This window comes from Falco peregrinus, chromosome Z (assembly GCF_023634155.1).
Source record: "Falco peregrinus isolate bFalPer1 chromosome Z, bFalPer1.pri, whole genome shotgun sequence".
Taxonomy (NCBI): Eukaryota; Metazoa; Chordata; class Aves; order Falconiformes; family Falconidae; genus Falco; species Falco peregrinus.
Window position 1 is genome coordinate 40,076,151 of NC_073739.1, and position 27,906 is coordinate 40,104,056.

The 27,906-nt window shown below is 39.4% G+C and overlaps 1 protein-coding gene across 1 annotated transcript; it reads left to right on the forward strand.

The window, feature by feature from the left end:
- The first annotated feature begins 125 nt into the window (after window positions 1-125).
- Window positions 126-26,423, forward strand: HSD17B3 (hydroxysteroid 17-beta dehydrogenase 3). Its single transcript, XM_027791386.2, has 11 exons — window positions 126-3,392; window positions 4,681-4,727; window positions 11,055-11,130; window positions 17,743-17,850; window positions 18,616-18,683; window positions 19,844-19,879; window positions 22,029-22,063; window positions 23,107-23,188; window positions 24,814-24,879; window positions 25,185-25,334; window positions 26,015-26,423. The coding sequence occupies exons 1-11, from the start codon at window positions 3,239-3,241 to the stop codon at window positions 26,123-26,125; spliced, it is 933 nt and encodes a 310-aa protein (XP_027647187.1). The 5' UTR covers window positions 126-3,238; the 3' UTR covers window positions 26,126-26,423.
- Window positions 26,424-27,906: the final 1,483 nt, after the last annotated feature.

Sequence of the window (27,906 nt, forward strand, 5' to 3'; positions counted from 1 at the left end):
CTCTGAGGATCTTTGAAAACATGGTAGAAGCATTGCAGCACTGGAAGACAGCAGAGTAATTCATCTTGTTGAAGTCCTCAATTCCCTGCAAGCGTGAGCCAAGATTTTTAAAAATAACTGAATCAAAAGAAGATTTTGGAAGACCTTGACATGGAACCAGGCTGGTCTAATGACTTGTTTGATCCCCACCCATAAAATGCTTTCAAGCACACATGCTTTGTATAGCACAAATGTTTTCTTTCTCTACAGTCAGCTACTATAGTATACTTGAAGTAGAATCATAGAATCATTTAGGTTCAAAAAGACTTTTAAGATCAAGTCCAGCCGTTAACTGTTAACCTAGCACTGCCAAATCCACCACTAAACCATGTTCTTAAGTGCCACATCTACACGTTCTGTTAGATTTCTCCAGAAGGTGGCTCAACCACCTCCCTGGGAAGCCTGTTCCAGTGCTTGACCACCCTTTCAGTGAAGAAATTTTTTCCTAATGCCCAATTTAAACCTCCCCTGGTGCAACTTCAGGTGATTTCCTCTTGTCCTGTATCTTATTATTTGGGAAAAGAGACCAACACCCAGCTGCATGCAACCTCCTTTCAGGTAGATGTTAGGGAGCAATAAGGTCTCCCCTGAGCCTCCTTTTGTCCAGACTAAACAACTCCAGTTCCCTCAGCCGCTCCTCATAGGAGTTGTTCTCCAAATCCTTCACCAGCATTTTTGCCTCTCTGGACACGCTTCAGCATCTCAATGTCTTACTTGCAGTGAGGGGCCCAAAACTGAACACAGCATTTGAGGTGTGGCCTCACCAGTGCCTTGCAAGGGTACCAGTACAGAGGGGCAATTGCTTCCCTAGCCCTGCTGGCCACACTATGTCATTCACAACCACAATAACTGGGTCTTTCAGTAATTAAGGTAGTAATTTAAAACTGACTTCTCTTAAGATAAATGTCAGGAGTCCTAACCTTACTTTTCTACAGATTTCGTATTAGAAATATTAAAACAGTTGTAAAACTAGATGACTTATTTGCTCTGTGAAGTTCATTTTCTTTCTTTTGAAAAAACAGTAAAAGTGGTTAGAGAAAACAGTCCTGAGAAACATATTTAAAAGAGTTAGTAAGTGGGCTCATTTTAGGAAATACTGAATTGACTTATGGAAGTTGCATACCCTCACAGAAGTGCCTTGCTGCTAGCTACAAAACTCAATTTTCAGAATTCAGTCCAATTTTTTTTTTTTTAAATTTTTAAAATATTTTTTAAATTTTTAATTTTAAATTTAAAACTTTTAAGTTCTACAGGTGTCAAGGTGTATTTACAAGGGAACATGCAAAGAAACTTAAAAACAGTAACTGGACTGGAAATCAATATTGTACTGTACGTTGATCTATCCATGCTCTGATTTTAAAGGGATTACTTAGCGGTGGACTAGCTGTAATGGAGTGAGATGAAGAGAGGAAAAAGTACAGTGGCCACCCAAAGAAACTTACAACCCATGCAATGTATAAAGTTCTTGCAGTCATTACCATGAAAGTCAGAGAAGCAATACCTCAGGAAAAGAACTTAGACTGGCCTGAATGAACAATTCTTCACATTCAAAAGAATTTACTATTTTTCCTCTCAATATCTTAGCCTGATTTACAGATACTAGGCCCATGAAGTACTGTAGGCATATGTCAGACTTGTTGCCAGCCTCTGTAAAAGAAAATGGCAAGGGAGCACAGGCAGAGCTGAAAGTGCAAAAGAGAAGACTGGAAGTTTGCATATTGACACCATCATCAAATAGAAGTGATTTTTTTTTTTCCTCTTCCATTTATAGGAGGTATTTAGCATTATTATTGCATATGAAAAACACAGTGCAACTTCTTAAAATTCTAAGTATTCTTTCAACAGTGTTTCTTTGGGGAATTTATGGTTGATTGTAAATATTTTTGGAAATGTAATATTCAGACCTTCTTTGGTTTGACTAGCCTTACTTATGGGTAAAACAAGGTGAAATTTTAAGGGGGCTTATATGTGAGGAAACTGAGGTGTTGTTAAGCTAAGATGGTAATGATTTTTATGTCTTATTGTTACAGATAAGTTAGTGTACGTTTCCTGTGATTCAGATGTGATCTTTAATGCATCTGCTGTCATGGTTTTCTGGCTGAAGGTGTCAGTAGCATGACACGACTTATATTGCTGCTTTTCAGTTGGAGATTTTGGGGTGTCAGAAGTTTAGAAATGACTTGTGTTAAATGTGGAAGAATATCATTAAAGTACATAGTTAAATTTTATTTTACCTTATCCTAAGTGTGTGTGTAAGAGTCAGTGTTGCTTTTCTCAAGTTTAAACTGATTTCTGAAAGATGGGTGGTGTTTCAAATTGCCACTACAAAGAAGAGTAAAGGTGGTTTCTGTGCCTTCCCTGAGAAATTCCATAGGTTAACTTTAACAATTTTTTTAATCACTTGAAGTCTGAATTTCATTGATTTAATCTGTCTTGCAGTGAGAAACTATTCTTGTAAGCATTTTTTCCCCTTCAGATTTTGAAACATGCCCTTGACTTTAATACTAATTCAAATATACTTTGTTTAGAAAAGATGAAAGTCCTATTCCCTTTTTAATAGATTGCTCTACTTGTTCATGCCATAAATTGTGGCATTTATAAAATGGGCATAATAATGTTAACCTCTTTTTCAGAAAGCTTGGTGAAAAGTTATATAATACTGCTTTCTCTGTATAGAAAAAAATCAGGTGACTTTAGTAACCTTTTATTATTTTGTCTTTGAATTGGTACAGAAATCTATTCTTCTGTTTTTCGTACGAACTGGAAATATCTGGGCTAGAGTTTAACACTTCACTGTAAGCAGTAGTGCTGATGCATGTTATCACCAAGGTTTGGCGTATTCTTTTCCAGTGTTTTGATTTAGACCCATCTTTAATCTCTATGAATCCTAAACAATGACAATTTTTTTTTTTGTGGTTGTTATTGTTCTTGGGTAGTTTCCAGAAAGGAGGTGAAACCTTTCCTCTAAAGCAAGCACCAGAAATCACTGTCTAGTTTGGGTTTTTCCAGTATTTTACAAATCTTGGTGTAGAGATGTTACTCTAATATAAACTCTGGACATTCCTTGGTAAAAGAAAACCACGTGGTTTGATTAGACTTCTCACTTCTTTGCCAGTACTTGGAGACTAGCAGTGTGCTGGAAAGAGGCATTTCCCGCGGAGAGAGCAACTGATTCACACTAGCTCACTGTCTGCCTGCCATGGAAGTGTTCCAGGATTGGCTATTCACTCTTATTGGGGGTCTGATCTGTTTCTGTACTCTGGTAAAATGCATCAGATTTATGAAATATGTTTTCCCACGTATCTGGAGTGCTTTGTCTCAGACTTTCTTTCAGTCGCTGGGAGAATGGGCAGGTAAAGGAAACTTTTCACCTTCTTCTTCCTGTAACTGAGTGGTGGATTGTTACATTACTAATCAGGAGCAGTTTTCCTTGCATTTCCTTACCCTGTCCCTTCAGAACAAAACACAGCTTCTACTAGGTGTGGTTTGCTTAATCTCTTTTTATTTTCTCTTGGTAACTTCAGGTTTATGAGCCTGAAGTTTTTGCCTACTCGAGGAGAACAGAAAAATAGTCAAACTGGTAATAGCTCACACACCTGGTGTGTAGATGTGAATTCTCTCCCCATTCCTACTTGTGTTTTTTCTCTACTACAAATGCTTTAGTTTTAATAGCATTGCCTATATCCTCAGTTTCCTGATATGTGAAATAACTAGTTTATGTCTAGCATATGATCTCTACTTTTCAAAGCAACTTTTCTTTGTTCCTGGTGACATTGCTGCAGTGTGCTTTTTCTGAATTGGTGACCTGTCCTTAATGGTATATCTACTCTAGCCTAAAAACTTCAAAGGCTGCAATTTGGCAGTACTTTTTAAAAGATATTACACATTCTCGTAAAATAACAGAAAATGTTTAACAAACACCTTCTTCCTACTCACCACTGATGTTTTTCTTAAGCTTGTTACTATCAGTGTGAAGAATGAACAGGTACTACAGTTTCTGAGTTCCTGGGCTACAGATGTCACTGGTAGTCGCATTTTGTTAAGAAGGGACCTGAACTGAACGCTTGTGCTTCATTCCTTTCCCCCACATTAGAGACTTCATGTGACTGGATTGAATATGTGTTTAATAAGCACATCTCACAGTGGATTAATAAAAAATTAAATCCACCCCTGTGCAAAAGACCTGCCTGAATACCAGCTGCTGCAGAAGCAATACGTAGGTCTCATTTTGATTTAAGTGAGGCAAGGACCTCATTCTGTGCAAGAGGTAAAGGGGCAGCATGTGGAGCTTTCTGTGTAAAATCCTTATTTTCACTGAAGGTTGGGAGATTTGTTGCCCGCTTAGGCAATTGACTTGTTGCTTGTTGACTCCATTGAAAATGAGAGTAGTAACAACCTACTGTGTCAGATAGGTTATTGCAGGGAGGGATTTGCTTTGAAGACAAAAAGTGCTAAATGGAGTAACAAAAAAGATGTAAAAATCACAGGGAAATTTTTAAGGAGATTGATTCTGTACTTCAGTAGAAGCATTCAGGTTGTAAAGTTCAAGAAACACAGATGACAAAGATTAAAGAATTCAAGAAAGAATAAACTAAAACAAAGTTCCAAATGTAATCTTATTCTTCTTTCTACCTTCTCCAGTGGTCACAGGAGCAGGAGATGGGCTTGGAAAAGCATATTCCTTTGAGGTAAGATAGATTACTTACCCTTAAGTTTGTTTTAAACAAATGGCTGTTGCTACCTCTTCATCAGTCTCTGCAAGTTAGTAAAGTTATTCTAGGATTCAAAGCCACTGTGACAAACATGGTGTTAATCCTTCTCACCTGTATGCACATAATAGCATTAATCAGGTTCTGAAAGGAAACTGGTGCTGCATTTCGGAGAAAAGTTATTCATGCCTCAATGGTCTCATCAGATCAAGGAAATAAAATCAGTAACCCAGGAGATTTCACATTAAATGTCCAGGGTAGGAATTGTCCTAAGGTGTCCTTTTTTCCCCAGTTTTGCAGCTAATCTGCTCTTTGACTTTCAGTGAGGTGATGCAGCATTAAGGTACAAAACGTAATTTTATAGCCTTTACACTTGCAAACACATTTTGGGAGATATATCTGAAACAACAAATAAAGGAGAAATCTGTGTAAATTAATATAAACTACTATGGAAATTAGAAGGAAACCTAATGGATTATTAAGAATCAGTGGCTCTAGAAGGCTTGCAGGAGGGAGGACCTCACGCTGTCCTTGTAGCTGCTGGTGTGCAGAGTCACTGCAGCAGCCCCTTTCTATTTACCTGTGCTAATCAACACTGAAGGCAGGGTGGCCTTGTCCTATCTTGTACCAGTGTCGCCATTAGTGGTAGTGACTGAGCAGTAGATTTTCTCTTTGGTACCTTCATTCAAAACTGTCTCCCTTTCTAGAAGCTGAACAGCAATGAAATATGAGTTGTCTTCAGAGCTGAAGTGACCAGGTGAAAATTAGCAGCCTGTAATATGCAAGAGATTAGATGTGATGCCTTCTGCTCATACCTTATAAAATATATCTCACAAGACAGGAAAATGTGATGCCTTTTGAATTAGTTTACAGGATTTTTAAGCTAGTCTTTCTAAGAGTATCCATTGTTTAAGCATCTACCTCATTATTTTCATTAATGGGAATGGCAATATAATAGCTACTTTTCCAAGTGTATTGAATGGGAAGCATGAACAGAAATACCAGGTATTACAGTTTAGCATTTGGCATAGTTGTGATAAAGATCACAAGCTCTCCTGTGGGGTAGAAGGGGAAAAGTTGCCTTCTGTCTACTGACTGAGTTGCTGTAGTGATGATCGAATGGGAAGGGTCTGGTGAATACATAGGTCTGGAGGGAATGGGATGGAATGAAGACAGGGAGAGGAACTGTCAGAAATGCTTAAACATTTGTTTAACCCATGCCTTGGGGTGTAGTTACCTGTACATGCAGCTTGCTGAACTGACTGTGTGTGTGGCTGGTGATACTTACCCATGTGAAGGCTGCAGCAACCGGTGAATGTCTAGATCAGCACCTCCATCCTTGTTCTGCCTCCTTTGTGCTGTATGGGTTATACAAGAATAAATCCCATTTAAAAGATCAGCTACAGCACGTGAATGGCTGGTCTATACCATGAGAGAAAAATAAAACAACTACCATGGGCTTTTAAAAAAAGCTTGGCTGGGACTGGCTAGATTTTGTGGAACATTTGTTCATTATTTTTGGCTTTTGCGGGATGACTGAGAGACATCTTTATCCATGCTGAGAGGTACCTTCCTTCCCAGGTCATCCCTTTGATTGAAGCTGTACTCGGCTACTGCTCTGTGGGGCAGATCCCAAGCTCACACCCCATGAGCTCATAGCTCTGGCACATCACCTTGCTGGCTGATTTTGAAGCACACACTTGTGTGACCCTGCTGTTTTAGTATCTGTGTGCCTTTGGAGTTTCTGGCTCGGCACTGCTGTCTTGCTGGTCTGATGTGGGGATGTAAAATTCTCTGATGTTCTTCTGGTGTAGGTTCCTCTGGTGTTATGGGCCAATGTGAAGGCAAGCCTTGTTTGATGGCCACAGTATCTGTTCTTCTGGAGTCTGAGCTCTGACACCAAGTAATGAATTTCTTTCTGACATCCTGAGCTCAGGCACGGGCTGGTAACAATTCACAACTGTTGAGCTTCACATTTGTTGTAGTATATGGTACAGGAGCTTCACATTTGTTGGTAGTATATGGTACAGGAGACCAGTTCTTATGTTTTGGAAGATTCGTATGATGTGGCTTTCTCTGTTTGGCATTTTACGTGGTAATCCAGTTGCAGCACAAACAAACTAGTAAGCAGCAACAAGGCTTTACCGTTGGTCGGATTCTACTGTCTGTGCTGTATCTCCTTCCTCCAGAGGTCAGATCACACTGCTCCTCCTCATCAGACCCCCTATCCCACAATCCTCAGGGCTGTTTAACTACTTTGTGGAACGAGCTACAGCTGCACATCATCCATATCAATCAACCCACTGCTGCTGAGGCAAGGCCACAGCTGCACACCATCAATGCCAATCAACCCACCGCCTTCATTCCTCTACAGTAATCCCAGTAGGTGGTTCATCGGGTAAACCCCACCAGACAGATCCAGGCAAAGGTCACAATATTTAGCGGTTCAGTACCCTGTTTCCAAGGTTTATAGCTAGAGAGCTGGCTGGGGCTGTGGGAAGAGCCGAGCAGCTGTGAGGTCCCAGAACACTACTTCATTGATGCCAAACTTTTGAAAGCAAATTATTGTCCCTTTAGTTTCCTGAGCTTGTATTGAGAGGCAAGCCCACACATAGAACCTGACTCTTCCAGGCTTCCATAATGGCTCAGCCTGTATTTCTAGCACATCAGGGCGATTTTGAAGGACTGGCCTTCTTGAGCGTAAAGACCCTGACCTTTTAACTGACTGCTGTCATATCAAGAGAACTGGGATTTTGGATCTCGTTTGCTATACTTACTCCAAAAGCCAGGTTTCTGTCAGATTTTGTCCATTAATTCTTGGGCTGATGGGGTTTAGACTCACTGGACTTATAACAAGGAACAAAACCAAGTCAACTGTGAGCATGCTGCCAGGGTGTCACATCTCTACTCAGGTGTTAGCATTTCAGGTACAAGTGCAGTCTCGTTTGTTCTGTTTTTCTGATGTAATAACTACAGATATGCTTTAGTATCTGTTACTGACTTAGCACCTCAAACATGCTGGATTTATGGACAAGGCCGTGCCATACTCTGAGGTTTATGGTTTAGCCTCTGCACACTTCTCATGTGATGTCAGGGCACAAGCAGGATGTTGGTGGCTTACATGGTCAGCATTTTTGTTATTGTTAATAGTTCAAAAGTCTCTTATAAGTCAGGCCAGGATTTGTGTTTAATCAATGTTTCAGCAGACCATTTTGAGACAGGCAGTGCATTCATTTTTTAATACAACAGTTCTCAGATCTTAAAACTTTATTTCATTTCCTGAAATTGTGTGTAGTATTACCAGCAGTTTAATACAAGCTAAATATGATCTGAGTTCTCCTGGTCCAGTTGCAAACGTATTCTTAATTTCTCCACTTGACCTTGGGTATATTCCTGGAAATACTGTTATTCTCTGTGCATTGCACAGGTGCAGAGCTAGCAGGAAGACTGCAGAATCCTTCTGCCCTGTTGTCTCAGCCTTGCTCTGCTGGACCCTTAAAAAGAATTGAAAAATTTGAATCATAGAGACCCTACAGGTCTGAACCCCAGGCAAGGAAAGAAAAGGGGTGAAGCACTGAGGCCATATCAGTACAATCTTGGAGAAGAGAGAAGAATCTCTCAGTTCAGATTCCATAAAGCATTATTAGGGATTTTAAATTATTACATATCATTTTTACACCTGGTGATCTATGTAGAGTATAACCAAATTGGGGCTGTAGTAGTTACATGCATGTTTTGAATCTAAAACCCATGTCTTGCCTTCCGTGAAGCTTTATTGTTTAAAAATTCACCTTGAACTGAGCTGCAAAAACACACTAGAAAATGCAGAGTGACTTTATATTACTTTAATGTAGGTTTAAACTTTTGAACAATGAGTTTGTGAGATTCCAGAATGCAGATCCTGCTTGATCCTTCTTCATTATTAGCCCCATTTGTAAATGCTATATTATCATAATTCGTTACGGCTGGAGTCAGTAATAATGATCTTACATTTTGGCAAACTGAGGTTCAGGAGCATTCTAGTCCTTTGCCACTGGGAGTCACGATTTCCTAACGCAGGAAGGTTCACGTTACACAGTGCCGGGAGCCAGGTTCTTAACGGTGAGGGGAGATACCATCTTCTAACGTCAAAACTTTTGTATGTTCAGAAGATGCTTTGTGCTGAAGACATCTACACTAAAAGTTACTCTTATTTGAAATGTGGTAGTGTTAAACCTGATAACCTTTCCTGTGGATGACCAGAAAATTCTTTTCTAAGCACAGTTGTTTTTGTTTGCTTGAGGTTGCATTTGAATCTCATGCTAGTTACAACGTCCTGTGAAACGTGTTTCTGAAAAGGATGCACATTTTCTGTGTGGGTGAGGAAGCAAAAAAGAGTAGTCAGGTGCGTAGCCTCTTTTGCCTTGAGAAATGGCTGCTACAGCCTTAATACCTCTGGTTAGTCTGGTATACAGCAGCAAGGGAGAATCCTCTCACTTGATGGTTAACAATTTAAAATTTGTTAAAATTTTGACAGTTTTTGATGTCCACAAATGTGCTTTTAGCTGAAATACAGCGCAATCTTAGCAACAGGAGTGATTTCTTACTTAGGCTGTAGGAGTGGTTTTTCTACCAAATGAAATACAGACATAGCTGAGGCAATAGTGAGGAGCCCAGTGGAATATAACTTTTAGAACTTTGTTTTTATTTTATATATGACATAGCTGGTATTTGGCCTTGGGTCTGAAGGCACAAAAATTAAAATAATCCCCATCCGAACACCCCCGAGTGGCAGAAAGGAGCAAGTGACTATAGAAACAGAGACCATGACTGCAATTGGGAACAGCTTGAGTCAAGTTCACTGTGGGCAAAGGGAAATCTGACAGCATGTAGGCAATTAGAGTTCTCTTCCTGAGAACTTCAAATGGAGCCCTTAAAACAAGCTTTCGAAACTCCTGAGCTTCTAAGTCTGTGCAGGTCTCTTTGGAGCACTAGTCAATTATGTTAGAGGGTCTCCAACAGCACAGAATTGTGAGTGTGGTCTTTGTGCTGAAAATGCAAATGGTTGTGGCTGATGCATTTAATAGGCAGCCTTCCCCCTGTACTGAATTTTTGAACAAAAGTCCTTATTCCTTAACATTCTCTGCATTGTTTCAGAAGAGCCCAACAGGACAAACTTTCCTGCAAACAGGTTTAAGGAGAAAGCGTTGCAGGGAGTCAGCTGTGGAAATGAATGGGTCTTCAGTGTGTGACCTTCACTGGTTAGTTTCTTCTTCTTCTAAGCAAAGCCGGTATTTTCAGATGACATTGGCTTTATCTTTTGTGCTAATTTAGCTCTCTTTCTCCTTGTTCTTACAGGCGTTTTTCTAGTTTCAGTTTTATCTTTCCTTTCTTTACGCACACAAATCTTTTAGCCTCCACTTGTTAATAACTTAGTTTCAAAAGCTGGGGCTGTGTTTCTCTCAGGCTTTGCCTAAAACTCTTCAACTGGTAGGAATGGGAGGCCTCAGGAAAGCAGGAGAAAACCATTCTCTATTAGTTCTGCATTTGTTCTGCAGATGGTAATAGCAAAATGACTATAAAAAGACCACTGTGTTAAATAGGGTTTGCAGCTATAAACTTCAACTATTGCCAGCATCATTGTGGATACATATTTGTGTGACTGTATTTTGAATTTTTATGCATGGACCTATGCATTCACCTTTTTTCCTTGGCTTCTTTTTTTTTTTTTCCCCTTAGTTTACATCTGATGAAAAAAACCCCAGAAATTTATCCATCTGACCTGCATCATATTTTATTTCTGTTAAAAAAGTATGAATAAAGTCCAAATCCTTTCAAACTCCTGAGTCTTCAATTCAATATGCTTGATCTACTTCCTCAGGATAAAAACCAATGTGAGAGTGGAAGATGATGTTGTGAAATGACTAGGAAGTCATCAACATACTTGGCCTCCAAAATCCAAGTAGAAAAAAATAAGTGTTTCTGGGAAATGTCATGTTGCTTTCACTCCCTGCAGACTTTCATTCATTTGAAATTGGCTCAGATTATTATTTTTGTTCATATTATTGGGGTTTGATTGTTGTCCAGTGTATTTTTCTTGTAAAGATCCAAGATTATACAGTGAAGAAGATATTTTGGAAGACTGTTAGAAGACTGATTATTGTTTGGCCTGGTTTTAATATCTGTTGTTTACCCATTAGGCAGGTGACAGGTGAATGAAAGCAATTTAAAAAATCCATGATTACTTTTATTGCAAAACTGGAAAAAAATTGAAGGATTCTTGTCACCATACTGTTTTTTAACAACTTTTATATTCCTCTCTTGCAGCTGGCAAAACGTGGATTAAATATAGTTATGATAAGCAGAACTCTTGAAAAACTGCAGAGAGTAGCCTCTGAAGTTGGTAAGTGTTTCTCTCAAACTTATATTCCTGTCTAGCAGGCTGGCTTTGAAGGGATCTGGAGGTTTCTTCCCTTGGTACAGTGTCTGGTGCGGTAGGGCCCAGATATTGCTACAGATATAGCCCCAGGTATTGCTCCAATATTACAAATATTTTTTGGTATTACTGTGTTGCTTGAACCCTCCTAGTCATGGATCGCTTTAAAAATAAATACTATAATTCAAACAGCAATGGGTTTGATAAAAAAAGTGAATGTGGTTCTTTACTGGCTTCACCTGCCCTTAAAATCTGTGAATACAGGCAAAGGAGATGTAGTACTGGAGCTATTAGAAGGATCTATGAGACAGTTTATGCTTGGGAAAAGAAGATTCTTGAAACATAACAAAGGAGGGAGTAAAAATGTAGTCAAGGTACCTGGTTTGGTGTGGGTGGGTGGGTGGTTTTTTTAAGGTTTTCAAGTTACATTTGGCTTCTGATAAAGCAGTTTGGCAGTCTTGTCTTTAGAATTAATGTTCCCTTTCTTTTCTTCAAAGGAAATTAGGCATTCACCCTGGGGGAATGGCTTGTCTAAATACCTTAAGATTGAGGGTTAGATTTTCTTTAGGAGTTTAATGAGTTTATATCCTCTGTTAACTTTAAAGATTGCTCTAATCAAGGTTAATCTTCGCACTCTTTTTCTATATATGACTTCTATCCACCATATTCCTTGATTCACAGGTTCTTGTTTTAAGCATGTGTCTCTCCAAGACTACACCTCTCAGAAAGACTTGCTTTTAAGCAGGCTTAGCAGCTGCCTCCAACAGGGTATCAGGTCCAGGATACTTAACCTGCAAAGCGAGCAGTACATCTCTCAAGGACATGGCAGACTTGAAGTGGGTGAAAACCCCTGTAACTTCTGAACCTGCAGCTACCAAAATCAAGGATTGGACCCTGAATTTTTCTGTCCTGTTTCCCTCCCTTTTTTTGCCAGGAATAGACTTGTTTTGCCTTGAGAAGCAAGAGATATCAGAGGAGGAATGCACCAACTCCCTGAATAGTCTCTATAAGCACTTGTATCCATGAGACCAATGTGTCTACGGCCTACACCAGCCCCCTTAAAGTAAGCAGCCACAGAAAAATAATTTCTGTGGGAATTAGGTCAGCTCTGGTGTCATTGTTGCATTTCTTTGCAGCTAAATGCTAAAGTATTACAATAGAAAACTGAAGAAAAAAGGCTAAAGTTTTTTTATAGTTTCTTTGCATTGTAAGTTATAATCAGAAGCAAAGAACAAAACCAATAAGATTCCTGAGACTAACATAGCTTAGTAAAGAAAAAAGTGGTAGAGGGCTGGAAAGATGATATACTGTAAATTCCTCTGCACTGTGATTTACTATAAGGCCATCCACTGGCCACCTTCCTAATTGAGGCCATACTGTGCTGAATTGTGTAGCAGCATGTAGTGAAGGACTTGACATGAACTGCAAGGTACTGCTGAGATAGCTTACCCTGCAAACACTGCTATACCTGGTGCAAAAGTGACCCATGACTTTTCTCACAAGAGGAAGCCTCACTGACTGCAGCAGTGTTATCCGTGCAATCCAAGATGTAGGGATGTGGGTGGTGTGACCCCAGGAGCTCAGGCTGCACTGATCAGGTGGCTGCACTGATCAGGTTTCTGCACTATGTTCAGCTGGGTTGTGGGCTTAAAGAGTCTTCCCCAAAGCTTGCTGAAATTGTTGGGAAATCCCAGTGAGATCTTTCCATTGTTTTCTGTGGGTTTTGACTGAAGCCCAGAGTGACTCATCTGTTATTTATTGTGTCAGGTTGGAAATGAGTACATAACAACAAGTAGATGGCACAAACAAAAGGAAAGGGAGGAACATATAGTGATGAAAAGCATAGAGTATCTGACCTGGAGGCCACTAAAATCAGCAGGGAGCTCTGGGTGTGAGCTTATGTTAAAACTTTGGAAATGTTCCGCTGATTCCAATTTGCAGACTCAGGCTTTACTGTAATTAAGCTAAGCAGTCATTGGGAAGGAAAAAATGTTATAGCGATGTTATGTGAGTAAATAAACAACGGAAACCAAAAATGAAGTGGAAATTTAATGATAATGATTGTACTGTTTTTCTAAATTTTCTAACTCACTTTTTCTTTCTAAACTGTTTAAACAAGCAGTGTCTCACTCTGAGCAGCTATCATTATCCTGAACTAACATGCAAGGAGATTAAGGCACAGAGAGAGAGAAAGAGTTTGTTGTAAGTTATTTAAATTTGTTGCAGAACAGGCACTCTTGATTCCTTTTTCTTAACAGCTACACTGTGAATCTCTTTGCAACCAGTCGCGCACCGTAATTAAAAGACTTGCCTCCCTTTTCAAACTGATATTACTTGCCAAGTCATACTGTCACATTCAGTTTGGATAATGAATAATATCAATTAAAAGAGTCTTAACCTGTGGGTAATTTCAGAGATCTCAGTGTTTGGCTTTCCAAGTCCTATGTGCTACAGGTGTGCCTGAAAACAGCTCTCAGAGCTGGACCAAGCAGAAATCTACAGTAAGAAAAACATTTCTGTAAAGAAGTGCTGGAATTGGAAAACAGTTTTCCATCCACTCAACTGGAAAGCTCTTTTTGAATGAGATAAAAGATAGCAAAATAAGTCTCACAGAGGGCAGACAGAGAGGACTGTTACACCAGGTATTACTGCTCATTTAATACATTTAGTACTGTGGTTGTGAAACATTGATCAAACCATAATACCAGGAGATTAGAAATTATTACTGACTGCACTCCTTTTCATATTTCTTCTGCCTACATTTCCTAAGCAAGCTGTACAGGCAGAAAGCTAGGTCCTGGTTGAAAAGTTATACCTTAGGATCCATTTATATGACCATGTGCTGTACTGTTTGGCTGTTAATGTCAAACAAACTAAAAAAGCCATCTCTGTAAAACATAAAAATCATTTACATCAAAGGTGGTTGGGGTTTTGGGGGTTTGGTTGGGTTTCTTTGTGGTTTTTGTTTTGGGTTTGTTTTTTTTTTTTTGGTTTGGTGCTGGTGGGTTTTTTTGTTGTAGGTTTGGGGGGGTTCTTTTGTTTGTTTTTTTTTTCTTTTAGGAGAAACATCTGTATTTAAGGAAACATAAATTGTGTGATCCTCAGAAAGCTGTAGAAAAGACAGCTGTATGAGTTTAGACTAGCTGTTCATGAGGTTAATGAATTTGGGCTTTGTGATGCAGGAAGTAGTTTATCCACCTCTCCCTCCTGAAGTTATGCCTGTTAATATAGAACAAAGCAGTGAATAAGCAAATCACCCCACATGGTCGGGAACCAAATGTTCCTTGCTCCCGCTAAGACCTATAAAGATACTAATTCTTTTAGCTGTCCTCCTCGCTACAGGTTGTTTCTAATCTGCTGTGATCCTCTTCCTCTCATCCGTCCTGCTCCAAGAGCTAAGCAGGTAACAAGCTGAGATCACTGAGCAGCGTAAAACAACTTAATTGGCACATCCTTCCTTCATCCTCAAAGGCTGTTAAAAATGCCTATTGTGTCTTGCTGATCTTTTGAGGTAAAATGTTGCTGCTCAAGAATGTTTTCCCAATATGTCCCACTATGTAACAGAGCAACTGAGGGCCTGGACAGATTTTGTGAGTGCTCTAGTAACTAGCAGTTATTCCCACGTTTAGTTCCGCCCCCCCCCCCCCCCCCCCCCCCCCCAACTGAGTTTGTGTTCTATGGTCTCTTCTGTCATCCGTCATCTGTTTAATTTCTTTTTTTAACCCTCATGCTTTTTATTTCTTCTGTATTTTCCTGTTCTCTCTAAATCTGAGTTATCTTTTATTTCTGGGGAAATACATTTGTCAAAAAGATATTCGAAATGTAGCCAGAAGTTGTGCTCTATAACCCAACAGAACTTTTGTATTTCTCCTCAGTCTTAAATCTTTTTTAACCTCTTTCTGTTGTTAAAATAGCTTCTCATTTTGCTCTCCTCTGCAGATTTACACTGAGTAATGAATGCCATCTTAGCCTGAATGCTTCTCTCTTCATATTCAAATTTTGCTGTAGTACTTCAAAAGGGTCTCCTCTTTCTACAAAGACCAGTTCTTGTGTCACTGGGGCATTCATTTTGCTACCTCAGGTTTTCGGAAGGTCTTCATAACTCTAAATAGAAAGGGAGATTTTCTGGCAGACTGCATGCTCTAACCAACTTCATGCTTCATCCTGATTTATTCTTTTCTTGGTGAATGTCAAAAGGTAGCACATTATCCTATTTGACAAGTGGGATTCCCAAATGGCCTGAAGTTAGAAGGAGTAAGATGTATCCTCCTTAATGATACATTTGATAACACATTGGATTAAACAATGCCGTTAAATTTTTTAATTTTCCTTAAATTCGTTTCCTCTTCATTTGTAAAAAAGACAATAACCTGTTCTGGTGTTTGAAAACCTAGACTTTTTGCTTCTGACACGCTTAGGACTTTTAAGAAGAGTTGGAATGGCTTGTGTCTTCAAAGACTATCATAAATCTTTATCACAGAGAGGGACAGACATAAGAAGCATTAGAAATTATTTTCTGGCTCTGTCGTTTGCAGAATTGTTATCATTTTCTGAAGAGCTATCCCTGGATAATTCATTTATCAGCACGATAGTTTTATCATTTCTTAATAAATTGTTTTATTCTTCAATGAGACAGAGGAAAGCCATCTGGAGTACTTGTTTGTTGGCTGACAGTGCTGGTTGCGGCAGTACAGTTCTGTACAGACAAGGGGATGCAGAGAAAGTCCAAATGGTTCGTTTGATCTTCATTTTTATGTTGCTTTAGTTTTGGCTGCCCTTCTGATTGCCCGCAAGAAAGATGGCCACAACATCACTACACTTTTTAAGACCATCTCATTTTGTTTATAGAGCTCCTCAATCAGAAGGTCACTGTAGGTGTCTGCTCCAGCTGTTGCTCTGTTCTTTCCCACTTGCTGCATTTACACTTACAATGTCCTTTTCTTTATAGTTGTACCATTCCCCCAGCCTGGGACCTCGAGGGGGTCATTTGCCACTAGAGTTGCTTTTATAGGTTGAAGGTTCAAAGGGTGTTTTGTCTCGTTCATACATACAACCACAGCTTGGAAAGGGCAAGAAAAAGGGCACTCCTTCCTCCTTTCTTCTGTCATGGAGACAGATGTCCTCTAAAATTGCACACAAGATGCAGCCCGCATTTCAGATCTGGAGTCCGAGTGTCTGCTGTTTCCTCAGACTGCTTGCATTATTTGAGTAGTGTAAGGTGTTTGAGACTTGCAGCATATCGGGGACAAGGAGGAAAAATCAGGAGTGAACAGCTTTCATCCTCCAGCAAAGAGAGGCTCTGTTTTGTTGCAAACTAGCCCACTGGACCCAAACCCAGCTTTCTGCCAGCCTTGCTCTCCTGTGGGAGCTGGTGCAAGGCCTCTTCCTAAATTATGAACGTGTACCAAGGGATGAAGCAAGATCTTTGGGTAGAAATCAGTGAGTCTGATTCCTATCCATGGCAATGCTCTCTGTTGCCTGTATGGTAAAATGAGGCTCCAAACGAGCAAAGACAGTTCCCCAAACACGACCCAAAGCAGACTTTCTGCTATCTGAGTGCACCTGAATTCCTGCCACTTGCAGCAAATCTGCAATCCAATTGTCTGTTGACATTTCCAACTTTTGCCTGTTGCATTTTCAGTGAACTTCATCTGGATTTCAGGTTGGCCATAAAACTTGAAAGCAGGTTTAGTAGCAAGAATTTACAATGTGAACATCTAGTTAGAAAAGACCTTGCTGGGTGCCTTTAAAGGAGAACCTTGCCTTTAAAAATGAGTAAATAAGAGACTCTACCTCTTTTCCTCATGAAACTTCACTGAAAATATGAACAGCAGTAAATCAACTGCTGAGAAAAATCGCAATGTATAGCTGGGCTCTGCTCCTGCATAGCAGTGACAGTGGAAAAATCACACACATTTCCCTTTCCCTTCTGTGCCTTCTGTGTGACCTTGTAAAATTTAAGCTATACCCTGTGTAAAATGTCTTTTAGTCCTGCAAAATCCTGGGGAAGGTTCAGTCTACAGGAGTGCCAATTTCAAAACAGGAGAGAAATTTTCTGAAAATAATGCAGAAAATACTGCATGACATCCAGCCCTGTTTTGCCTTCCTTTGATGTAAAATGATAAGCTCTGCTTATTAAAATGTTCATCTTATACATGAAAACACCCATTCTGCAAAACTGTGCTAATGTAGAGGATATGGCACTGACATTTGCTTCTCTAACATTCAGTTGTAAATATTATGATAACCAGGGGAAGGAGTCCTGTGTTATTTATTTCTGGGGTTTTTTTCTTACTGAAGGACCAAATGGTGTTTAGGTTTTGGGAGGAAACTCACTGATGACAGGGCATAAGTTTATCCTATATTTGCCAGGCTATTTCCCTGAAACCAGCTGGGTACAGTGGGATTGTTTTACTTGTGGTGTAATGTTTCTTAAACCAAGAAAGTTGAAACAATAGCTTACTGTACAGCAGACATTACTAAATGAGATATCTGATCATTTCTGTTATTACTTAATTACAGTTCTCTTTCTCTGAATAGGTGCAAAGATTTTTTCTATTTTTTTCTTTTAAATTACAGAGCAGGCCACAGGTAAAAAAGTGAAGGTTGTACAAGCTGATTTCACTAAAAATTCCATATATGAGAACATTGAAAAAAGTCTGCAAGGCTTGGATATTGGTGTTCTGGGTGAGTCATTTAGATCTGTTAATTGAATAGTATTTTATGAGTGCAGTGTAGTAAACAGAGAACTGTTTGAATGATGTGTCATAACAACTTGTTAGCCAACACTTAAAACCGAGCATACAGCTGCCTAATGCATTTGAGCATTACTTATCATGAACAAGTCTTAAAAATGAATTAGGATTCTCCAAAGGCTTCCTGTTTCTTTGTACATCGATTTCTTTACCGTGAAACCTCTTCTGCTGCTTTACAAGCAGCATCCAGCTTGTGGGATAACTTCTTCCCTATTTAGCATCAAGGTATTAATTTTCACTATTGGTTTTTCACAGCTGTGTGCGATGCTTACATTCAAACTAAAACGAGCCCATGGCTAACACTGATTTTCACGTTCTACACAGCAACAATGAAAACGTGTTTTTCTGGGAAGTTTTTTTGGTGGTGTTTTTTTTTTTTTGTTTATTTGTTGTTTTTGGGGGGGGGTGTTCTTCTTTTTTTTTTAAAATCATGCTTTAATTGTGAAACAAATGAAACAACAAAAACAAAACACAAACAAACCTCCAAACTGTGGCTACAGACTATTTTTGTGTTTTCTGAAGTTGTCACTGATCAGTATCAATGACTTCAGTGAGAACAAGACTCCATGCTAAAGAACATTTCTCTTCATATACAGCTCAAAAGCTTCTGGAACTTGATGAGGAGCCGTTTGTTTAACTAGCTGAACTATGCCCTTTGTCCAGATTTGGTTCTTAACATTATATTTCCTTTGATTAGTTAACAATGTTGGAATGCTTCATAATCCTCTTCCGTGCCGTTTCCTTAATGGACCAGACGTAGATGAGGTAGGATTGCTCTGTGGGTTTCTACTTTCAATATAACAACGAGGAACTGTAATTCCATTCAACAAGGGAAAAATTCTGCCCCTGCTACAGTCAGCACATACTGAACTGTTCAGTTAAGTGGGAAAAGAACCAGGCTTGAAGGAGCATATTTTGATTTTTTGTAATGCTCAGAAGAGCTTGCAAGAGGAAAAGAATGATAGATTTCAGCTAAACTGCAGCAAGCACCCAGTGACAGAGGAGAGTGTGGAGCTGACCTGGTTGTAGCAGGGATCACTAACTCCTCTGGCTCACTGCTCACCTGTAATGCAATGGGGTCCAGCCGCAGCTGCAGTGTTGAGTTCTTGTTATTATAAAAACTTACTTTCTTTGGAATAGCATTGCTTATGTATGTGGGGGGAAAAAAAAAAAAAGAAAAAGAAAAGAGAAACCTCATTTAAACAGAGTTTACTTTTGCAGGGGAATTCATTTGCACACTTGGAATAGTTTGACAGGATTAAGGATGTGATCAAGTTTTTCATGACCCTATTATTATTTACCTCTACAGTATTAGCCAATGAAAACCCAGAATTTCTAAGTGTATTTCTTGCTGGCACCTGTCTCAGGATCCATTCAGTCTATTTATCCTCATCTATTACAAATCAGAGATCCCCAACAAGGCTCTTTCCTTCATAGCTGGTATGCCTGTTGCTGCTGCAACTTGCGTTTGCTTACTGGTCTTGGGAGGATATCTACATGGCAGTGCTTTTGCAGCACAGATAGTCTACCTCTGTCACTGAAAGCTGCTCAGTCTCTGCCTGGCACCTCTGAAATTTGTTGTCTGTGTGCATCCAGCTTGGTTTGCTGGTGCCATCACTACCTGGACACAGGCTTCCAGGTTTTGCCGTGTGCAACGATGTAGCTGGGCAAAAACAGAGGGCACAGAATTAAAGGGATGCATAGCAGATTGGAATGCCATGTTGAAAATGAAATTAATCAGGGCTTACCTGCCTTTGAGTGTCCCACATCCTAGGCACAGTCAGTGACAATTTGAGACAAGCCAAGCAGCTCTAAGAGCAACAGCCTTGGTAGAAAGCTTTCAGGTTGAAATTGCTAGCTTTGTTACCTAGAGAAGCTACAAACTCTCTGAAGTATGAACTTAACTGTTTTCTTGCTTTCTGCAGAACCTTGTGAACTGTAACATTATTTCTGTTACAAAGGTATGTGACACACTCACATCTATATTACATCGGTAATGTATTTTATTGGAAAAAAATCAGTCCCACAAAGGAGTGACCAACTAGCTTTCCTGTGTATTTTCGTTTAATTTATCATCAGATAGTAAATTTAATCAGGAATGTCAGCATGATTTTAAGGACCCCACCTGTTTCTACTGCCTGTGAAATATTTTGATGAGAGCTGACTGGAAATGTTTTAACACAGTTGCTTGTTTGAGACACATTGTTACACTGCAGTTGAAACATTTTGCAAAAACATGTTTGTTTTAGTAAACAGATTTATTTCAGCATAAAGATCTTCAAAATAGGAAGATCTGCTGTTTGACTTTTTGTACTGTACTTGCATTTTTTTGTTCACAATTCTGTTCTGCAAAAATCTTTTTGTATCGGTGCAGGACAGAAACTTGAGGAGCTGACTCCCAGTTCTGTACTGTTACCTCTTGGCGCTAATTTTGGTTAGCCTCTTCTCTTACAAGAGTAGTTAGTATTGGATGCTTTCTGCCTCTGATGGGGTTTTGTATGGCTTTGCTGTTTGCAAGCAGCGTGTTAACATGAACAAGAGCACAACAAGAGCTTTGTAGTTCATCTCAACTTTGGCTAATGTCTTTCTGAACATGACATGAAAACTATCAACAGATGTTCATCTTTCTTTCCCTAGCAAACTTTACATCCCAAATTTGTACTGCTGCTTCATGGCTTCAGATAACAAATCATGTAATATCAGTCAATAGAAACAAATTCTTCCATAAAGTAGTTAGGTGACCTTTCTGCTCCTAGGTTTTTTTGTATTTGTACATCCAAAAAACCCAGAAATATCTGCAATATCTGAATACTGTATGTATGTATGCCTCACAAAAACCGGCAAACATTTTGTACCCTTTCAGTCTGGATACAAAAGGGTTCTCACTTTATCATTCATTTCCCACTTTACACCTACCTCAGAATCAACCTCTTCTGCTTCACCAGGACTTGGTGATTCCTTTCCCCCACTGCTGCAACTGTGTCCTTTTCAGCCTTTCATGGACCTTCACCTTCCTCCAAAACACAAAGAACTCATGCTTCTGACCATCATTCCTCATGGTTAGCTCCACATCATCTTTAAATCTGTTTGGTTTTTTTTCCCTCCTCCCTGCCTTGATTCCTGCTCACCACTTCTTGCAGTGGGATGCCTGAGCTCTGGGTATTCCTGGCTGTCACAGATCCAGTGGGATTTTCAGCACTGCAAAAGTAGGACCTTTCCCCATGTTTTCCACTTCACTTGGAAATTCGCCTTCCCCCAAGCTGATACGACCTTTCTGAAATGTTATGTGTTATCCTTTCTGAAAACAAAGCTTGTGAACTCCATCCTGGTCCCACTATCCTGTTATGCACAATGACACTACTGAAAAAAACAAGGAATTAACAAGGATTGAATTTAGCTGATGATCATTTGCATTACTTTTCATTACTGCCCTTTACAGGTTAGGTCACACTCTTATCCTGAGAAGATTCATACAGTAGGTGTGTTTTTATGAAGTGTCAGTAGTGTGACTATGAATTCCCTAGGAACTTAGGCTTGCTATCAATAATACTCTTCAAATAAAACAAACAGAAGCAGATTTCTTGCCTGAAAATGGATTTAATTGCACTTTAAAAATCACAAGTGTGATGAAGTCTATTGTTAAGATTAGAATGAGTCATTACAATTAGCATTAAAAAACATACAAAAACTCTTTTCGGTAGCAGAAAAAAAGTTGTCTTTTCATGATTTTCTGCTATTTCCAATCCAGGTAGAGCCAAAAGTGAAAATGCACAACCACTATGAGGCTGACTTTCTCCTTCCAGTTATGGTTCAGTATTGAAGAATTACAAAATTCAGAAACTGTTGGAAAGCTTTGGATAAGTGTAAGACTTTCACTGCTTAGAAGACTAACCTTCAGATTTTTTTGACTATTCAGATGATTTGCAGGCCATTAGCATTTCTAAAGTGTTTTCCAAAACTTTGAATGTGCCACATTTTAGCTGTTTGAACAGTATACATATGGCTGGGGCTTGAGCAAGTGGAAAATCTTGTGAATAAAACAAAATCAATTGAAAAATGCCATCAGAAAGAGGGAGAATTGATATAATTCTTAACATACTTGTCTTACAGATGACAAAAATGATTTTGAAACAAATGGAGCTAAGGTAAAAATAATTTTTTCTAGAACTTCCAATACCTTTTAGCTGCTGCCTTGAGTTTATTCAATGTTAGCTATGCTTTTTCATTATTAACTTCTGCACTTCACAGTATGTCCATCAGTTGTTGGTTTGTGTTGTGTTGTGTTGTTGATAACAGCACAGCTGTTAGGGCTGTGTGAATGAGTGATAGGAACTGCCACAAATTGTCAGTCAACTGTAGAACAGGACAGAAAATATAAAACACAGGTCTGTGCCCAGTAAAAAATGCAGATGTTACAAAAACAAAATGGCATGTGATGCCATTAGGCAAGAAAAGGCATTTGAATATATTGTTGTATTCTTAGTTCTAAGAGTGGTAGGTGTGCTTGGAATAATACTTTTCAAGCTCTGGAAACACCTACGCTACATCAGAGAGATTAATTCAGCTATGCAATTAAGGATCCCTTTTCTCCTTTTAATACAGTGTGTATTTTAGACGCGGCGTTCTTAAACCAGCAGCTAACATCTTAAGATGAGAGTTTCTAGAAACCATTGTTAACTACTGCATTTTAGAGGCCAGGGCATGCTTTTTCTTTTGCCAACAAAATAAACTCTTACCGTTTAATTGTTTGGTTTGGTTTTTTTCCTGGTTGTTGCTGAATGAATTGTTTTTAGTGATCTGTACAGGGAGCTGTGAAGAGGGAAGCATGGAGCAGGAAAAAGAATGTGCTGGCTAATGAGCAAAGGGAACCTACCAATTACTTAGAAGCATAAAATCTTTCCTCTGATGGCATTTTTTGCTCCATTAAATTTATAATAGCACGTACAATGTTCCCATCGTTCTGATTGCACTGGGCATTTGGATTTCGCTTATGATATTATTCCTAGCTGGTTTAGACTTAATTACACCTAACTAAACCATAAAAGTTGGGTCTTTTGAAAGTGTAGTTTACGGTATAATAGAAGAGTTATGCCTTCGGGGGGGAAAAAAGTTGTTTTCCACTTGTGCGGGTTTTTACTTTAATACTGTCAAATGCAAACTGAATGTAACTGTTTAAATTAAATTTCAGACAGAAGGGTCTTATTCTGAATCTATCTTCTGGTCTGGGTACTTTCCCTTGTCCGTTATATACAATGTACTCAGCTTCTAAGGTAAGTCTTTCACATTGAGTTATAAAGAAATCCCCATCAGGTGTTTACCAGAGTTTGTATCAGCAATACAGGGCCAGGTTTTCAGGACATAATTCAGTGTTGCTCCACTGAAATAATGAACACAAATTAGCACTATCTGAGAACTAAGAATCAATGAAGCTATATAAACAAAACCCAGCTGAAGGTGTGTCTGATCATTGGAACATTTTTGCCTTTGATTAAATAGTATGATACCAGTGCTCACAATCTCTCCTCATTCCAGGAAGTGATGACTGTAACTAGTCTGGCTTAGCTGGTTTACTCAAAACTGTAGATGCACAGAAGTTCTAGATTTCACTTATGGAACCAATAATAAAATTCCTGGTAGGTGTGTGGTGAGTTGCCTGACTTCATAGATTTCACTTGAAAATTTTGCTCTGAATTTAAATCCCAGAGTTCATAAAAATGAGGAGTGAATGATTTTTACTGAAACTCCAGAAGCAACTTGCTCAGCTCAGGTTTGCTTCAAATGAAGAATTCCAACAACATTTGCTTGAACATAGCTAAAGTTCAGCTTGGTAAGAAAAAGCTAGTTATTCCTGGTAAGAAAGTCCAGTTTTCCATTTCCTTTTTCTCTTTTTAATGTTTCTCATTACTCAAAACTTGAACTACAAAAAAACGCAGACAATTTTAGTTCCTTGAAAAAGTTCAGTTAATATTATTTCAAAATGATATGGTACATTGATTGTATTGTTTTGACTTTTTAATTCTTGGGTATCTTGTACCTTTCTTTTTAAATGGACTTTCTTTTGCAATGCCCTGAAAGGAGACTATTTTACTTGGCAGCACATTGATGTTTCATGCAATATCACAACACTATTGGTGTTTAAATTGTAAGACCTGTCAAATGATTGCTTTGAAACACTGTCATTTTTTCTTCTTAGAAGGACTTCTATATTTCTAATTACAGAGGAGTCATCCAATGTGGTCAAGCTTCTGAATATTTCTCAAAGATCTAAATCCTAAACTTAGTCTTAAAAGAAACTTCTACACAAAGTTAGTGTATGCTTACTCTTCATTGGTGTAGAGAAAAACTTAGATACACTTTAACAGTTGAAGCTACAAAGCCCCCCCCAAAATTCCAAATACCTGACTTTGAAAATTGTATTTGTAGGCTATGCTAATAGGTATACACTAAAATTATGAGTTATATTTTGCTCCCCTTTTTATTGCAAGAGAAACAGAAGTGTAAGTGTTGAACTGGGAGGGTAGGTGTCAGCAAGAGATGACAGCCACAAGAAACAATAGCTAGAATAAATGGGACTCAGGTATTTATATTTCTGCACTTTTGTAAAGGTGACAAAGCTTTCAGTCCAATCTGCAATAGCACTTGTTTCATGTCTGGCTTGGGCCAATGCCAGGCTTCATCTTTTCTGGTGCACATAGAGTCAGTCTTGCCATTACTCATGTGCACCAGCAGAAACTGTCTTGAAGTTTTCAGTTCTGTATTTTTCACCACCACACTGTGCCTTAGGTTGTATGATGCTTGGCCATTTTTGTTAAGGAACTGTTCGCACATACTTGTAAGCATATATAAAAGTACTTAGTTCCCTATGCTAATGTTATTTTGTTTTGTTTTATTGTAGGCTTTCATAAGCACGTTCTCCAAAGCACTACAAGCAGAGTATAAGGCAAAGGGAATTATCATACAGGTGATGTTATATCTTGCCATATTTGCCTTCATTTTAACAAATTCTTCAAGAATATCTGAGATGCCTAGATCTGTATAGTGTAGCCATCCTTTGTGAATTGTTGGGTGACCCTGTCAAAACTCTGTCTCCTCCTTATATGCAGCTTTTTTCCTTATTCCACTGTAATACCATTACCTGTTCTGCATAGTGCCTTAGTCCACTGCAAATACGTTATAATTTATCAGATGCTGTGGGATTCTGAAGAGTGAATGGTCTTATGTAAATGTTAGATGACATTACATTGTTATGCTGATTTCTTATTTTAGGTAGTGACTCCTTATGGTGTTTCCACTCCAATGACAATGTACCAAAAACCCAATCTTATTACAAAGACGGCAGAAGAATTTGTTAGTGAGTCACTGGATTATGTCACCTTTGGAAATGAGATTTTTGGATGTTTAGCCCACGAAATGCTGGTAATTGAATTTGATATATGTAAATGGGTACCCAAGGCTGAACCAAGGCTGTCTGAGCTCAGCAGGTTGTTTCGACTGATTTCAGAGACCTTAAGGTTGGACATCACATGAGAAACAGTGAATAGGTAGTTAAGGCTAATATGGCACCAGTAAACTATGAAGAAAGGAGTATATAAGCACAGCATAGAGGTAGCAGCACAGTGTGGCTTTCTCTACTTTTGGTCCTGAGCTGAGCTAAGTTTGATATCTGGTTAATCTTTAGCCTTTCTCTAGCTGCCTGTTTTCATGACCCTATTAGGAATATTTCTGAGACCCCTACTCCTTTACAGACATTGGCCAGCAAAGTCAAAAGTTGTTAGTGGGGAAAGGGAAGGACGTAAGAACAAACTGTGCTATCACATAAACATAATTTCTTTAGGATACCAAGCTAACAGAATAAATATTCATACATGACAGCTGTTAATGATAAGCATTAAATGAAAGTATAGGGAAGAACAGATTTGCTGAAAACTGAGAGGAATGAGCATTTCCCTCTAAGAGAAACACACAAACTGAAAGTATAAAGTAAAAGCTTTCATAGTTACTGTTTTCTGTGACCTTTCTGAACACTCAGTTAAATTCCTTCAGGAGGTTTCTATAACCCTTTGCCTTTGTATTATTTTTGCTTGATTATTCTGAAGGCATGTGTCCTGCAGTTCATCCCTTTGTGGGTATTCCACAGCGACAGACTTCAAGAAGCAGTCCTGCATGCATTTAGCAGTTATCTAAAGAAGAGGTGGAGGAACTCCTAACAGAGTCATTTTTCTGGAAGATGTGCAATGGGAAACCCCAGCAAGATGCATTTTACTGTGTCTCTGTGTGTGTGTGAATTTAGAAGGAATCAAATCAGTTTGAGCTTGTGAAGTAATAAGTGATTTGATCCAATGAATCTATTAAGTAAATTAATTGTTGTCTCTTTTCAAAGACCATAACATTTGCTAGAGCTGTTCCAGTGGCTCTGGTGGGCCCTCGATAGGTTCTAAGAAATTTGTTACTGTTTTAATATAAGCTTGGAGGCCAAAAATATTTACGCTTATTTGATGTTTATGAATAAACCAACAATTTTCTTTATTTCCAAACTTGTTCTTAGTGTATTTTGATGCTTTCAGTGACTGTTTTATGTCTTTGATTTCTTCTGAAAAGTCAAGGAAATTTGCAAGAAGAAAAAAAGAAAGCTTTCAGGCTGTGAAGTACACAGTCGACCTTTGGAAGCCTGCAACCATAAACAATTCTGATCAGAGCCTGTGAATGACTTCATCTTCTGCAGTACCTGATATGGGCTGGAGGAGGCAGGAGCACAGGCAAAAGATACACAGTAATTCTACATTTCTGGGTGAATCCAGAAGGCAAACCTTTCGATTGTAGATACCTATGAACATCATATTGTATGCTATTAGAAGTGTTTCAAGGACAATGCAATGATCAGGCACAGTCAACATGGCTTCACAAAGGGTGCCTGTTTAAATAATTTGATATCCTTCTGTGATACAGTCACCTGCCCCGTGAATGAAGGGAAGGTAGTGGATGTAGTTTTTCTCAATTTTAGTAAGGCTTTTGGTGCAGTCCCTCACAGTATCTTTCTGCACATGTTGTCCAACTGTGAGATGAGCAGGTACACAGTGCATTGGTGAAAAACTGGCTGAAAAGCAGGGCTAAAAGATTTCTCATATATGGGGCTACATCTGGCTGGTGACTGATTGCCAGCAGCGTTCTTCAGGGTTCAACTCTATGATTCTGTTCAACCTATTTATCAACAATGTGAATGCAGAAGTTGAATGCACCATTAGCGTGTTTGCTGTTGACTCCCTTGAGAGACAAGAGGCCTTGCAGAGGGATCTAGATAGATTAGAGCATTTGGCAATCATCAGCAGGATGAAATTTAATGAGAGCAAATGTGAGATTCTGCACCTGGGATGGAGTAGCACTGCACACGAGTATGAACTGGGAGAGGAGTGCTGGAGCGCAGCCCTGCAGGGAGGGATCTGGGGGTGCTGGCTGACACAGGCTCAGTGTGGGTCAGCAGCGTGCCCTGGCCGGCAGGAGGGCAAACCGCGTCCTGGGGGGCATCAAACACAGCATGACCAGCCGGTCAGAAGCGGGGATTGTCCCGCTGTACTTGGCCTTGGTGCGGCCTCACCTCGAGCACAGTGTGCAGTTCTGGGCCCCACAGTTTCAGAAGGGTGTTAAGGTCCTGGAATGTGTCCAGAGGAGGGCAACGGAGCCGGTGGAAGGGCTGGAAGACATGTCCTGTGAGGAGCGGCGGGGGACTCTGGGTTTGTCTGGCTTGGAGAGAAGGAGGCTGAGGGGTGACCTCATTGCTCCCCACAGCTTCCTGAGGAGGGGATGTGGAGAGGGAGGTGCGGAGCTCTTCTCCCCGGGATCCAGTGACAAGACATGTGGGAATGGTTCAAAGCCGTGCCAGGGGAGGTTCTGACTTGACTTTTGAAAGCATTGCTTTACCAAGAGGGTGGTCAAACACTGGAACTGGCTTCCTAGGGAGGCGGTCGATGCCCCATGCCTGTCAGTGCCTTAA